The sequence below is a fragment of the Talpa europaea genome (assembly GCF_964194135.1).
Source record: "Talpa europaea genome assembly, chromosome: 2".
In the NCBI taxonomy this organism is placed as follows: Eukaryota; Metazoa; Chordata; class Mammalia; order Eulipotyphla; family Talpidae; genus Talpa; species Talpa europaea.
Window position 1 is genome coordinate 141,752 of NC_140068.1, and position 14,240 is coordinate 155,991.

Below are 14,240 nucleotides of genomic sequence, written 5' to 3' on the forward strand. Positions count from 1 at the left end.
ATTCCTTTAAAAAGGCTTCTTAAAATCAATGGCTCCTCTGTGGTTGCGGACTAAGCACAGCTGCACCCCTTGCTTGTGGCCCGCGGCTGCCCCAGGCCTGGGTCTTCGCCCAGAGCCAGATCCGCGCGCGAGAGCAGCCAGTGGCACAGAAATAGTTGGAAACTTGACTCATAACATTTTGTGGCTAGAAAACGCGTGGGAAGCCACCAGACGTCCCTCTCCTAACGCCTGCCTAGCGGGGGTGTCTGACGGCAGCAGGCAGGACACGGCGAGGCCCACCTCACGCCTGGGACAGGGCAGTGGCCTGAGGACGGCCGCCGAGGGCCGGGCAACGGAGCCAGGACAGGAGAGCGGGCTTTGGCTGCCCTGAGGACGGAGTCGCCAGGATGGGGCTGCTGCACCCCAAGGCCTCAGCCGCTGCTCTCCCACAGCCCTGGTGCTCTGTTGGTCAAGCTCTGCATCTTGTTCTCATCGCTTTTTCTGGAGGAAGCAAACTTACCTAAAACAAAGCTAACTCAGGCCTCCTTGGGAGGATATACCATCCGAAGCTTGGTGCTTGGTATGCCAGTTATGCCAAAGACATATTTCACCTCAATTTCGGGTAAACCCAATTTGTTCTCGAGACAATAGGGCGACTCACCCGGACGAGGACGAGTGTCTCCTCCACTGGTCGGGCTCGTAGGGTCTGCCTCCTGCACCAACACACGAAAACCAAACTAAGACGTTCCAACAGGCGAGCCCGTCCTGCCCCAGCATGCGCCGGCTAAGCTGCCCTGGAGGGCAGGTTTTCCTCTCCTCAGCACGGCTCCTGCGCCCCACCACAGCCTAGTCAGGTCCAGCCCAGCCCGCACGTGCCTCCCAACTGCAGGCACAGCCCAGGGCCCTCCCGCCTGAGTACAGCTGCCACCTTTTGGCCTTTTTTGCCCAGAAGGCAGCCTCAACCCCCCGTGTGCCCAGAAGAGGCTGCCCATAGCTCAGGCTGCCTCCCAGGGGCCACAGCGACGGGGGACAGAGACCTGCCTTCCTGTCAGCTGTGGGGCAGCAGGGCCCAGAGGTGCTGAGGTGCCCGCCAGGAAGGCCAGGCCTCCCCTGGCCCACCCCTTAGCAGTAACTGACCAGGCTCCCCATGAGGCTTCCAGCTTTTTCACTCACAAGGAGCCCTGCCCTTCCGGTCCTGGAAAAGGCAACAACTCTAGCCAGAAGACCGCACTGCTACCCCAAGGGTGCCGGTACTGAAAGGGACACTCAGAGCCATGGTGGCAGGCAGAGGTGGCCGTTAGCTGCAGTGATGGGACAAGAAGCAGAAGCCTGACCCTAGCAGTGTGCTCCTAAGGGGGCTGCATTTCCCAGAAATGCCCGAGGAGGCCCCACCTGCTGCAGAGGAGCAGGCAAACCCCCCCCACCGCCCCCAAATTCGGCATTCTGATAGAAATCAGCATTTATTAGTTTGCATTTAATCAGAGATCTCCCACACTGAGCTCTCAGCCCCACCCTCCACTACTTCACTGAGGCCTTCCCCAGTGGGTAGGGACTTCCTTGGGGGTGCAGCCCCCCCAGGCAGTTTCCAGCCTCCAGCTGCAAAGGCATCCTGGTTTTATTATAACAGGTCCGTGGAAGGGGCGGCTCCGGGATCCCTGCCCCCAAGGAGGGAAGCTGGCAGAGGGGAGAGGTAGCAGAGAGCAGGAGGCGCGGCGCGTGGCGCAGAGCCAGCAGGAGCAGCCGCACTGGCCTCTGGGCCCTGGGCCTGCATGGGGGACAAGGGGCCCGGAAAGGACACTTGGCAGAGACAGATGCGGCGAGAGCCCTAGGGGAGGCTGGCAAGGGTGGCCTTTGCCTTGACTGGGGTTTGACTTCGCTCCTTCCCTCCCAGCCCTGCCTGTTCCTGCCCTGTCCGGGGGGTCCCCAGTAGGGGCCTTAGATGGTGGGGCAAGATTTTGGGTTTCAATGTTCTGGTTTGGGCCGACCTGTCTGGCCAGGCATCTGCCCACCAGGGGACAGGTGACCTTGGGAGCTCTGTGGGAAACCATCTGACTCTATTTTTCTCTCCATTGTGCACCCGCTGTATTAAAAGTCATTTTCTGTTAAAGGCTGATGCACAGAACATGTTTGTCTCCACACAGCGAGCGGCAGAGCCCACTAAAGCGGGCAGGTTTTGGAGGTCCCGGGTGCTGTCTCGTCCTGTAACATTATGCTTCTGAGTGGCCACAACATGGTCCCTGGCCTGGTATCCAGGCCAACAAAACCCTGAGTTCCAAGTAGCTCCTGGAGTTCAGGGCTGTCCCAGGGTTACAGGAGGGGGCCCTCTGCCCAGGAGCTCATGCTAGGCAGCTGAGACGTCCACAGCTCCCCGAGCCAAGGGCCCCCATAGGCCACAGGTCGGAACGGACATCTGGAGCCTTCTGGACAGGCCTCCATCCTGGAAAGGCCTTGGCCTACAAGCCCGCACTCTGGTGACTGGAGCTGCTGACACCTGCGTGTGCAGCCTGGGGAGGGGACCACGTGCCACCCCGCACTCACGGCCCCCTACAAACACTCGGGAGCAGCACAGGTCACCTGCAGGGGCCACTCGCAGGGAGGTAAACCCAGAAACATTGGTTTAGTTCATGCAAGAGACCTGCTCGACTTCAGGCGACAACTTGGGGGCTCCTGAAGTCTACATATCTGAAGTCTACATATCTGAAGTCGCCAAAGTAAAAAGTACGTTTAGGCCCTTTGAAAGCATCCATTTTGGGTCTCAAATCCCTAAGGAACGTGGCTCACTGGTGTGAGGCGCCGTGGGTTAGCAAGCCCCACAGGCTTGGCGCCCCCAAAGCTGCTACCAGGAGCCCCTGCCCGAGGGCTGGGGACTGGGCAGACAAAGGGGCAGACGGCAGCGCCCAGGGGCTGCCCACTCCTGCCTCCTCCCGCGGCGGCTCGTGCAGGCTCCTGCTTCGCCCCACACGCCGTCTCTGAGCATGCCCGGGGGCGCCGCTGCGGCACGGCCACCGCCTCACCTGGCCCCTGGTCTCTCCAGTGCTGTCCTGGGCTGGACCGGCTGTGCCCGGAGCTCGTGCGGTGGGAACTGGACCCCTGTCGTGCCCACCGCCCTGTGGGGACACGGGTCAGGACGTCAGCAGGCCTCTAGAGCTGGCCCCGATGGCGCGTTGAGGGTGCAGCGGGCGGCCCCGCCCCCTTCTCCATCACAGGACCCGTGGAGCTCGTGTGTTTCTGGGCCAGGACCCAGGGCAGGCGGGGAACGGGCCCTGCCTCCTTGCTGCCCGGGACTGCGCCGGGCGAGGACAGGGAGGGCGGCAGGAGCATCTGCCTGGCAGCCGGTGCCCCCACCCCACTCGGCCAGCAGGATGTCCTGGCCCCGCGGAGCCCACAGACCAGTGGGCAAGACTCCCTGGCGCCACCGGCCAGGTCCAAGACCCCCTCCTGGAGGCCCTGCCCGGCACTTCCACCGTCTGCCTCTGCCAGGATTTAACACCAGAGGGTCGTGGCACATTTAAAGGGGATTTTAAAAACAGCCTGACGTTCCGGCTGGCAGGACTGAACAAAGCTGGGACACCAGCAGCTGGCCACTGTCCACACAGGCCCACGGCCCTGGGTGATCCTGGCGGGGTGGCGCCGCTCGTGGGGAGGGGGGGAGGAGGGGGCGGGGAAGTGGGTGAGGAGGGTGGGGGAGGGGGAGGGGATGGGGGTGGCGTGAGGAGGTGGGGGGGAGGTGGGGGTTGGGAGCCTGCTCGCTGCTCAGAGCAGGGCGCTCGGTGAGGTCCAGCAAGTGCCCGGCGGGCAGAGGGCAGAGACAGCGGAGCCACAGCCGCCAACACCTGCTCCTCTAGCTAACAGCGTGAAAGGGTCCTTGTGCCTTTTAAATTATTTTCTTTATATTGTAATAAACCAAAATGCTATCAAGTGGGCCAGCAAGGCCAGGCCATGGGCTGCAGGGGCCACTGTGGGATGCAGCCCTGAAGCCACCTGGAAAGAGTCTTGAGGGACGGGGACCCACCCAGCCTCTCCCCCTCAGGCCCCACCCCAGGCTGCGCCCACCTGTGTGGTGTGCCCGCCAGCGCTGCCCGCTCACGATGCGCCGGTTTTCCTTGGCGCAGGCCTTGCACACGGCGGACTTCAGAGCGTGGAACTGGGTGAGCCGAGCCCTCTGTGGGCGGAGCCGAGCGTCAGAGCCGCGCCCCCGCCTTGCCCAGCAGCGCCCAGCCTCCCCACCATGCTGCTGAAAAGGGCCTCCCGGCCAGGTCTCCTGGCCCTGGGTGCTGACCACACGGCCCGCGGGCGGCACCAGCTCCTGGCTGGGCTCCCACTGTGGGCTCCGCACCTGCCCTGTCCCCACAGGGCCGGTCATGCCGCAGCAGTCAAGACCTTCTACCAGGGGAAAAGGCCATGCTCACCCCTGTCCTTCCTGTGGTGCTCCCACCTCAGGGCGCTGCACACAGGGGAAAGCCTCACGTGTCCTCCTCATGGGGCAGCAGGCCCTACCCTGAACACCGGCCACGCCTGCCAGGATGGGCCAGAGTAGGCAGCTGGCAGGAGGGTCCATACCTGGGGCCGGCCTTGATCCAAGGAGGGGGCAGAGGCTGGGGTGCCCTCCCCGGTCAGCCTACCCCTCGGGGTCTGGACCCGGTGGGTGCCGGCAGGCCCTGTGGCCTATGGTCCCAAGTCCCACCCACCGCGTCGGAGCCGCGCGGCCTGGCCCAGGAGCCCCGTCACCTGGAAGGGACGGGTTTGTGTCCCCCGGCCAGGGCTCATGCCCTCACAGGAGGCCCCTGGGACAGGGCCTCTGCAGGCAGCATGGCTGACCTGTGACCTCCAGCCAAGGCCAAGACCCCGCCGCACTCGCCCCTGAGCCAGACTGACTGTTTCTGGACGAGGCCGGGGACTCACGTTCTGCTCCACCAGCTCCTCCGCCGTGTAGCCCTTTTCCAACTGCAGGTACTTCTGGTGGAAAAGCTTCCCGTCGAACAGGTGCCAGGGCATGAAGTGGCCCGTCCTCCAGGGGGAGCCGCAGGCACTGTTGACCAGCACCAGCGTGGTGAGGCCGCGCATCAGCAGGGCGCCCAGCTGCACTGCCCTGGAGTCCACGTGGTCCAGCTGTGGAGACAAGCGGGCGCGTGGGCACATATGCGGCAGGGGCCTTCCCTGCCACCCTGCCACCCCTTCACGCTGCAGAACAGAAAGGGGCCTGAGACTGGCCAGGGTCCTCGAGCGTCCTGCAGAGGCCACACGCCCTCTCCGGAGTGCGCCCTCTGGCTTCGCGTTTCCCGCTCAGGGGCAGAGGCCGTCTCAGGGCCAGGGTCTGCAAACAGAGGCGCTTGCACCGAACAGCTTCTGCTGCTGCAGCCTCCTGGGCAGCCCCGGCCCCTCTGCACGGGGACAGACACCCAGCACGGGCCTGCCTGCCTGAGGACACCTTGGCCGCACCAAGCCACACGCTGTGGCTCCATGCGCTCCTCGCAGCGCCATGGCCATGGGGGCTACCACACAGGCCTCCCCGCTGCGCCAGCCTGGCACCAGCGTATCCTCCTCATCTCCACAGCATGGCCATTTTGGGAATAAAGTCAGTCACAAAATAAACAAGATCACAAAGACAGGACTCAGCGGCGCCCCTGCACCCCGTCCCAGCTGTGGGGGACAGCGAGCCCGTCCTCGCCGTCTGGTCCTCGTGGACAGCACTGAAGCTTCCCCTGCGACAGCCGGGCCATCCCCGCCTTTGCTGTCACAAACACAGTGACAGCCACACCCCCAGCCAGGGAGGCTGGCGACCCACCTTCCACGCGGCTGTCGCCGCGCCTGACTCCGTCACCAAGAGCGAAGCCTGGGAGCAGCTGTCACTTGCGTGGCCCGGTGGCCGGTGCGGCTGGGACGCCCCCTCCTGCAGCTACTCCTGTGAGGCCCTGCCCCCCGCGCCTAGGTCCTCCCAGCCTGCACCTTGTTAATGGATCGGCCTTGAACTCCATGAAGTCCAGCTCATCCACTTCTTTCAATTATGGATCATGCTTTTGTGCGGTCTCAGAATTCTTGGCGGGTCCCAGATCCCAAGGCTACATCCAGTCCAGTACTCTCTGCATGAACGCCAACGCAGGTGCGCGGTGAAGGTCGGGTTCCTCTCTGTCTGCAGCGCTCGACTGCCCCAGCACCAAGAGCCGGAGGCGGCATGCGCACGGGGCTCTTGGCCCGGCCGTCCTCGCCGTCTGCTGCCTTCCCCTCCCCACACACTCCGGGGGCCTGTCTCGTCCACAAAGGCCTCGTGGACCCGTGGGACGCCGCACCCTCTTCCCGGGGCTCCCGGCAGCGAGCCTGCGCTCTCCGCCCACCGGCCTCACTGCTCCTCCCGCCAGCACGCTGCCGTTCTTGGCCGACATGCTGGGCCCACGCCTGGGGTTTGTCTACATGGCAGCTGATGCTATTCCTCTCGGCATCTCCGTTAGCAGAAGTGAAGCCACTTTGCGTGTCGGCCTCTTAGCCCCCGACAGTGACGAGCTCTGGCAGCTCTGGGGTCATCCCCGACTTGCTCTGTAAGGAGTCAGTTCTGCTTCTGGCTCGTGACCTGCCGGCCTCTGTCCTGCCTTCCCGCCTGGCCAGGCCCACGCTGCGGCCAAAGGGCTGTGAGCGCCCCAGAGCGGGGTGGCTGGCCACGGCCGTGAGGGGTCAGCTGTGGGTCCTCAGAGACATCCCAGCAACCTGAGTGAGGCCGTGACAAGCATTCTCACCACGCGTGAGCAGGCGCTGAATCTTGTCAAGTGCTAAGCCGGCCGCTGTCCTCCCCAAAGCGGCCTCTTCTCTGAGGCTCGTTTGCCTTGAAAGCCCTGATGCCAGCAGCCCTTCCGCCCTCCGCACCAGAGGGCGACTGGGCGGCCATGAGGGTTGGGGCTTCGCCGCTTGGGACCAGGTGCTGAGGGGCGGGCGAGGTGGCCAGCATGGGGACATGGGTCAGCGCCCTCACCAGCACCCCATGGGACATGGCCGGCCCTTAACTGGTTTCACCCCCGCAGCCTGAGCCCGCCCCTTGAGCACACAGACTGGGACGGAGGGGCCGCCCGTGCGGCAGAGTCCTCAGCTCATCCACCGGGACAAACCCACCAACAAACATGGCTGTCGTCTGGAGCAGGAGCCAGGGGCCTGGCCGTGGAGCCAGGACAGTGAGTGTGGGGCTTCCTGCCGGGCACGGCGCGTCTGCACAGGAGCAGCGGCCGCAGACCAGCCTCTCGTGGTCAGCGCTCAGCAGGGACAGCTCAGGTCACGCATCCACTTGGGGGTGCCTGGTCACTAGGGGCACCGGCGGGCCCATGCTCGGGAACTTCTAAGCGACGCGACCCCACGCTGGCCCGATGCAGGTCCCGCCACCACCCGGGGAACTGTGTCACAGCCATGGGGGGGTCCAACCTGGGAACACGCTGGACAGTGCTGGCCCGAGGCCCTCACGGGCGCCACTTGGAGCTGCAGCATCAGGCCCCCGTGGTCAAGCTCAAGGACCCCCGGCCCTCCCTGGTGTCCATGGCCATCCCGGGGCCGGCACCTGGCGCCTCGGCCCTCCTTGCCTCGTCTCATGCAGCCGCCCACTCCTCCTCGGGCCACCTGGGCACCACCCCCGCCTTGGGCAAACACAGAGCTCCACCCTCCAGCCCTGCCCCCAGCCCACCACTGCTGCATGGGTGCCCATGTCCAAGCAGAACCACCCAGCCGGGGCCCCCTGGAGCTTGCAGGATCCGGGGCTGCTGTCTGAGGGAGAGCCACCACTGCACACACCTTGGCCCCTGGACATGGGCCCTGCCCCAACGAGCCCGCAGCCACGCTGCTGCCTACCTCTAGGTCCGCGAGCTGTGCTGTGGACCACCCTGGCAGGCACAGTGCCTGGGCCAGGAAGGCGTGCAGGTCCTCCTGGGTCAGCGTGTCCACCTGTGGGAGGCAGAGGCCAGTGTGAGCCCCATGACGGGTGCCCAAAGGCCCTGCGCTCACGCAGCAGACAAGGGTGGGGCGCAGAGGTCTGGCCAGCCCCCGGGCCCCCAGGTAGCTGCCCAGGCCAGCAGACAGGGGTGTGGATGCCTGTGCCTGGCAGCGTCAGCCCAGCTGGGCACAGGCCGCAGTGCTGGGTGCCTCATGCCACGAGGGGGCGGCCAGGCCCACCTACAGAGCAGGCGCCTCTGGGGCTCCAACAGCCCCGGCCATGGGCCCAAGTCGGCTCCACCCAGGCCCCCACTGGCCAGCTCACCTGCACAAACAGGTAGATCAGGAGGCAGCACAGGGCCTGCAAGGGGCCTTCCAGCGCCTGCAGCTCCTCGCGGGCGGACGACAGGTCGAAGCAGGCCAGCAGGGCATCCAGGCGCTGGGCCTGCACTTCGGGCTCCTGGCTCAGCCACAGCAGCTTCAGATCCGGTGCCCCCCCTAGTCAGAAAGGGGTGTCCATTTGTCGCTGCCCGTGGGCAGCGCGCCGGCGCTAGAGGGGCGGGAAGCAGCGCGGGCAGGTATCTGCAGGCAGCAGCGCGGGGCACAGCCGGTACTCTCCGGGGCAGGGATGGGGGCGGCGTTTCTGCAGCCTGAGCACAGGAAGCAGGGGAAGCAGGGGCACCAGGGGCTTCCAGAGCGTCTCCACGTGCTCCGGGGGCAGGCAGTGGCCCAGACGGCACTCGGCCACCGGCCCGCAACCCGTCCTCGTGCCGGTCAACACTCAGGCTCTGCCAGGCGCTTTCCCAGAGGGGAGGACCGAGTGCGTGTCACACCCACGCGCCAGGCGCAGCAGGGGCCGCAGACACCGGGCTGGGCGTGGGGTGTCCCCAGCCTTCCTGCCCACAGGCGGAGCAGAGGGGATGCCTCCCAGGTTGTGCGAGAGGCTGAGCCGTGGCGTCTGGTCACCGGCACCGTGTCCCGGGCTGTGTCCGCCGTGCCAGCGGGTCACTGTGGGCTCACGCAGATGGCTGAGCCCCGAGCCCGCATGGACTCACCAGCCTCAACGTTGCCCCAGCCCCAGCCCCCATGACCTTGGTGCTTCCTCGGGCCCTTCCACCTGCCCGCCACGGCCCAGGACCCGCCCCCTACGCGGCCCCACAGCGCTGGTTCTCCCTGCCGTCCATCCCCACCCAGCCCCACGCCCCACGCCCTGGTCACCCCGAGGCTGCCCGACTCCCGCAGCCCCGCACAAGGCACCGTGGACAATCACCGACGCACGCCACGAGCGTCCCCAGCTTGTTACGACAAGGACAGGCTGCTGCCTGCTGAGACAGGACCCCCAGCAGAGAGCCCACCATCCTTCGTCCCGAGGGGATGAGCCGCGTCACCTGCTCTGCTGCCGCTTAGTCCGAGACCCCTCACAGGACGCGGCTGTGCAGGGGTGCGTGCCGCGCAGGGGACAGCCGGCCAGGCCCAGAGCGCGTGCTCGGTCACAGGGACGCGCACGGGGCGCGGTGGGTGGTGCGCAACGGCGGAGGCCCTGGGCGGCCTCACAGGAGGCTCTGGGCGCCGTAGCCGGCTGGCCCAGGGGTGCCGCTGAGGGCGGGGCTCCCGTCCCCACGGAGGGCTTTTGCCTTTCTACTCCCTGGGGGACTCTCGCTTCCCCCTTCCCGATACTGAGGTAACCCTGTCCTTTCGCCTGCCCCGTGTCTCCCCCCCTGCTGGAAACTCCCCGACTTCCTGTCTCGTCTCCACGCAGAAACTCACAGAAGTTCCCGTGCCCCTCCTTGCCCAGACCCTGCCCTCACCTCTAGCAAAACGAAGACTCACTTCCCAGTCACAGCCGCAGCCCACCCTCCTCCGGGCCCGAGCGCGCGCCTCAGCCCTGGGCGGTCCCTTCAGTGGGACCAGACGCCCCGGCCCGGGCTGGGCCGCGTGGAGGAAATGACCAAGACGGCCCCACAGCCAAGGACCAGATGCCACCGAGCCACGGCCGCCATACCTGGGAGGTTCACCTGCAGGGGCCTGACGAGGTCCGGCTGCTTCAGCGGGTTGCCTGCGTACACGAACCACTCCTTGACCGCGGGGCAGGCGCCGGAGCCATCTGAGGAGGACAGTGGGCTGGGGCGAGGCCGGGGTGCGGCACCACCACCCCAGCCCTGCCCATGGGGCCCCAAGGCGGACAGCACAGTGAGTGTGTCCAGGCCAGTCGCTAAGGGGGCCTCGGCCACTCAACGCTGCCCCCAGCCTGGGGTTCCTGATCTCGTTGAAATGAACCGGCGCCCCGGAGTGGGGCTGCGGGGGGGGGGGGGGTGAGGAGCAGTCCCGCGGCGCAGCCCCGTGGGCCCCCTGTCCAGAAAGCACTGGGGGACACTGAGACTCTGGGGCTTCTGTGTGTTGGGTCCTTTGCTGTTGCGGGAAACTCAGCCTTAGCTTCCTCCTTCAGGACAAGGGCCAGGGAGGCCGTGGCTGGAAGGATGGTCTGGGCGACCGCTGCCTGCAGATGCAGCCCATGGAGGCGCTGCTCTCCCACCCGAGCCCGTGCAAGGCATGAGGATGAACAACCTCGCCGGGCTGCCCAAGGGCTGCCGGTCCCTGAGCTCCTGACCGTTCTTTTTGACTCCAAAGGCTCCCCCTGCACGAGCTCTGAAAGCAGCACAACACTCGCACAGTGAGGCCCGCCTTAGTTTACCCTCCGGAACGTCAAGAACCGCAGCAGGAGCTGAGCCTGCAGCTTGCAGGGAGAAAGGCTGACCACCTGCGTGCTGCCTGCCCAGCGCGCAGAGATGCAGACTTGCTCCCTCCGGCCTTGCTCTCTCCACCCCGTGTGGTCCCAACGGAAACCGGGCAGTCCCGTCGGCTGGCCTGTCCCCCCAGGGCCTCCTCCCATGCTCCTCCTGGGAAGACGGGGCACTGCCTGCAGCAACTGCCCGCCTAGGGTACCTCCCAAGACGCCTGCGCTGTTTTCTCTGCTGTCCTGGGGTGGGCCCCGGGGGATGCATGCATTGGGGCAGGACACCATGGCGCTGGGCCCCGGGGTACTCTACAGGCCACTCAGCTTGTTTTAAATGCATGCCGACACCCCATGGGCCGGGTCAGCACCCAAGCCCACAGCAGCCTGCTCACTGGCCCCCGTGGCGGCCAGGCAGGCCAGAGTGCTGGCAAGTGCGGGCACCGCTGGCCGGCACCACGGAGCCCTCCGCCACGCTCCAGTCCACCCTTCCTGAGAGGGGTCCAGGACTGGCTCTCGTGACACTGGTGTCAAAGGGCCTCCAGCCTCTGGCCTCGGCCACACAGGCGCCTTTCCCGCTGGCCGGTGCTGCTGCGCCACTGGGACAAGCTGAGGAGACAGACCCCACGACGCAGACGCTGAGGGAGAATCCAGGTTGCTTCTACAGAAACTTACTCGACTTAATGAGACTAGTTTAAGAAAACTGCATCTGAGGGAAAACAACACTGCCTTGCAGCAGCGAAGGGCCCCAGGAGTGAGGTCCCGTCTGGGGCCTCTCACGGCCACGGCCGGGGCCGGGGCCGCCGCACACGCAGCTGAGTCACCCGAAGCCCGCCCTGCTCTCACCCGCGCCGGCGCCCAGCAGGAGCGCGTAGACGCGCTGGCGCACAGGCCGGAACACGAAGGCCTGGCTGGGCAGGGCCTGGTCCAGAGCGTCCTCCAAGGTGTTGCTGCACTCGATCTCCCCGCGGCTCAGGATGTTGTACACCAGGTAGCTCTCACCCCGCACGTGCTGCTCTCGGGCCACCTGTCAGGTGCAGACAACGGTGCGCCCCCAATGCGGCCCGCGGGGTTGGGGTCCACTCAAGCACCCAAGCTGCGGGAACCCCAGGCCCCATCCCTGCCCCGTTCCCCCACTGCCCGGGCCTCCCCCACCCACCCCGCCCCTCCCCCTCCCCCACTCAGTGGCCACCATGTCTACCCACCAGCAAGCCCCAGCTGCGGCCACGCAGGCCCCTTCTGCGCCTCGGGGCACAGGCCCAGTGACCACCCTGGTCAGCACCCTGAGGACAACCGCAGACCCTCCCGCCCACGCTGGGCTCGAGGCTCCGGCCTGGGTCATGGAGCACAAAGAAAGGCTCTATGTCAGCCGGCGGTGGCCACACTAGGCGCCGGCAGCAGCGCACATGGCAGGAAGGCACAGCGGCAACGTCGAGCCCAGACCGCAACCCCCCGCTTGGAGACCCCCTCCCCACAGACGTGTCAGTGTGCAGCTGCGACCCCCAAATGCTGGGCTGGCGAGTCCCCCGGACGTACCTTTAGAATGTCGGGGTCCGAGACCATGGCTGCCGGCTGCTGGGCCGCGTGCTCCGCGTCCTGGGGCTCCTCTTGTGCGGCCTGAGCTTCCAGCTCGGACGGGGGTGCTGCCCCCACAGGCGAGGGCGGTGCGGGCCCAGGGTCTGCACACACGGGGGCTCCCTGCGGGTCCACGGTGGCGGTGGGGGTGGTGGGGACGGCGGGTGCTTGGAGGAACCACGGGGACTGCTGTCCCGGCAGGAGGTAGGATGCCACCCCCTTGTAGAAGAGCTCCGCGTGCGCCCCCAGCGGCAGCAGCTCCTCCAGCCGCTTCTCGCCTTGCTGCGCATGCAGGACCCTGGCTATGTGGTCGGCCACGGCCAGGATGGTGCTGCCCCGCTTGTCGGGGCCCTCCCGGGCGGCTGTGTAGGCCGACAAGCACTTGTAGCGGAAGCTCTCGAACAGGCCCTCGGGGACGACGTCGTTGCCCAGCAGGCAGGCCAGCAGGGGCAGGTCTGCGGGGCGCAGGCGCAGGGCCCCACACAGCTGGGCCCTGCAGAGCATGAGCGTCTCCAGGCGCTCCAGGCGCAGCCCGCCGACGGAGAGGTAGGGGCAGGTGTCGTAGATCAGGTAGTCGGTGTCCTCCCCCAGGACGCCCAGGCAGCCGTCCCGCAGGCCGTAGGCGGCTGCTTCGTAGTCGGCCTCCCGCAGGGAGCACAGGGTCTCCTGGCCCAGGCTCTGCAGGGCGAAGCGCGTGAACACGGCCAGCCCCGAGGGGATGAAGAACATGTTCCTGCCGGGCTGCTCCCTGCGGGACTTGATGTGCTGGAAGATCCTGGCAATCTCCCTGTTGTTCTTGAGCCTCCGCTTCACCCACTCCTCCCTCTTGCCCGGCTCCACCATGCCGTCGAAGAAGAACACCAGCTTGATGCCCACGGCCGTGAAAGCCTTAACGAAGTCCCGCAGGGCAGAGAAGTACTCTCGCCACTGACCGCCGCAGACCCAGGACTCGGGGGTGTACCAGTACCTGAGGCAGCACATGGCGTCCACCACGATGGTGGGCGTGCAGCCGGGGTGCCTGCTGCGGTGCTGCTCGGCCAGCTCCCTCAGGTTCACGACCATGCACACTTGGGGGCAGCTGCTGCTGATGAAGCCCTGCAATCCTCGCACGCCCATCACGGCTCTGGGAGGGCCTGGGGAGGAGAGTGAGCAAGCGGCCACACGTCGTCGCCGTCACAGCCGGCACGGACGCACCGGCGCTCTGTCCTCGAGCAGTCTCATCCCCCTGGGGCTGGCCCGGGGCCCCGCAGCCAGAAGCAGCACAGTCGAAGCCACCTGAGCTGAACTTCCAGGACACAGTGATGTCACGACCCTGGAGGACGTGGGCTATGAGCACGCCAAAGACTTCCAGTCACGTGTGAGGTTTTCAAAGAAGTATTTCCCGTCTAGAAGTCAAACGGAAGTTATTTTTAATACCCCCAGAGAAATCAATACTAGTAACTGGATATTTCTCAAAACAACGTCACTGAATAGAGGAAGTTGGCCCAAAAGTGCACACGGCTGCACAGATGTGAACACGAGGCCGGGGCTGGGCGGCCTGTGGCGGGGTCGGGGACCCCGAAGGAGGTGCCGGTGGCTGCAGGCGCACACCTGCTGTGCTGGACGCGCCCTCCAGCCCACACCCCTCAGAGAAAGAGTCAGGAAACACCCTGACATTTACTCTTTAGACGCAACATCTGAGGTGGTGAATGGCTGACTTTGAACAGAAAATTTCCCACCCTCAATGTTTAAAACCGCACAAGGTGCTACACAAAGAGCCGCTGATTCAAACCCCAGAGGGTGGCCCAGAAGTGGCCCGCTCGGCAGCAGACATGGGGCAAGGCGCCTCCTGTAGGCCGGGCAGCAAGGGCGGACAGAGCAGTCCACGAGGGCAGCTGGACGCCCTGGGAACTGGACATCCTTTGATGGACACACACAAACCCTTCACGGAGCAGCAGCCACCAGAAGGATGGCCCGGGCTGCAGGCCAGCACCCTCCGACTTCAGAAGTTGCCCGCAGCCACTACAGCATGAGCCCGACCCCTGGCCAGGGAGCCAAACCACAGGCGCAGCAG

At 66.0% G+C, this 14,240-nt stretch overlaps 1 protein-coding gene across 1 annotated transcript; it reads right to left on the minus strand.

The window, feature by feature from the left end:
* Positions 1–636: 636 nt before the first annotated feature.
* Positions 637–13,303, minus strand: FAM120B (family with sequence similarity 120 member B; the record flags this gene model as incomplete). Its single annotated transcript, XM_084228778.1, has 9 exons — positions 637–692; positions 2,994–3,086; positions 4,033–4,141; positions 4,882–5,088; positions 7,801–7,893; positions 8,207–8,379; positions 9,884–9,985; positions 11,459–11,639; positions 12,149–13,303. The coding sequence occupies 9 exons, from the start codon at positions 13,301–13,303 to the stop codon at positions 637–639; spliced, it is 2,169 nt and encodes a 722-aa protein (XP_084084904.1).
* Between the last annotated feature and the right edge of the window lie 937 nt (positions 13,304–14,240).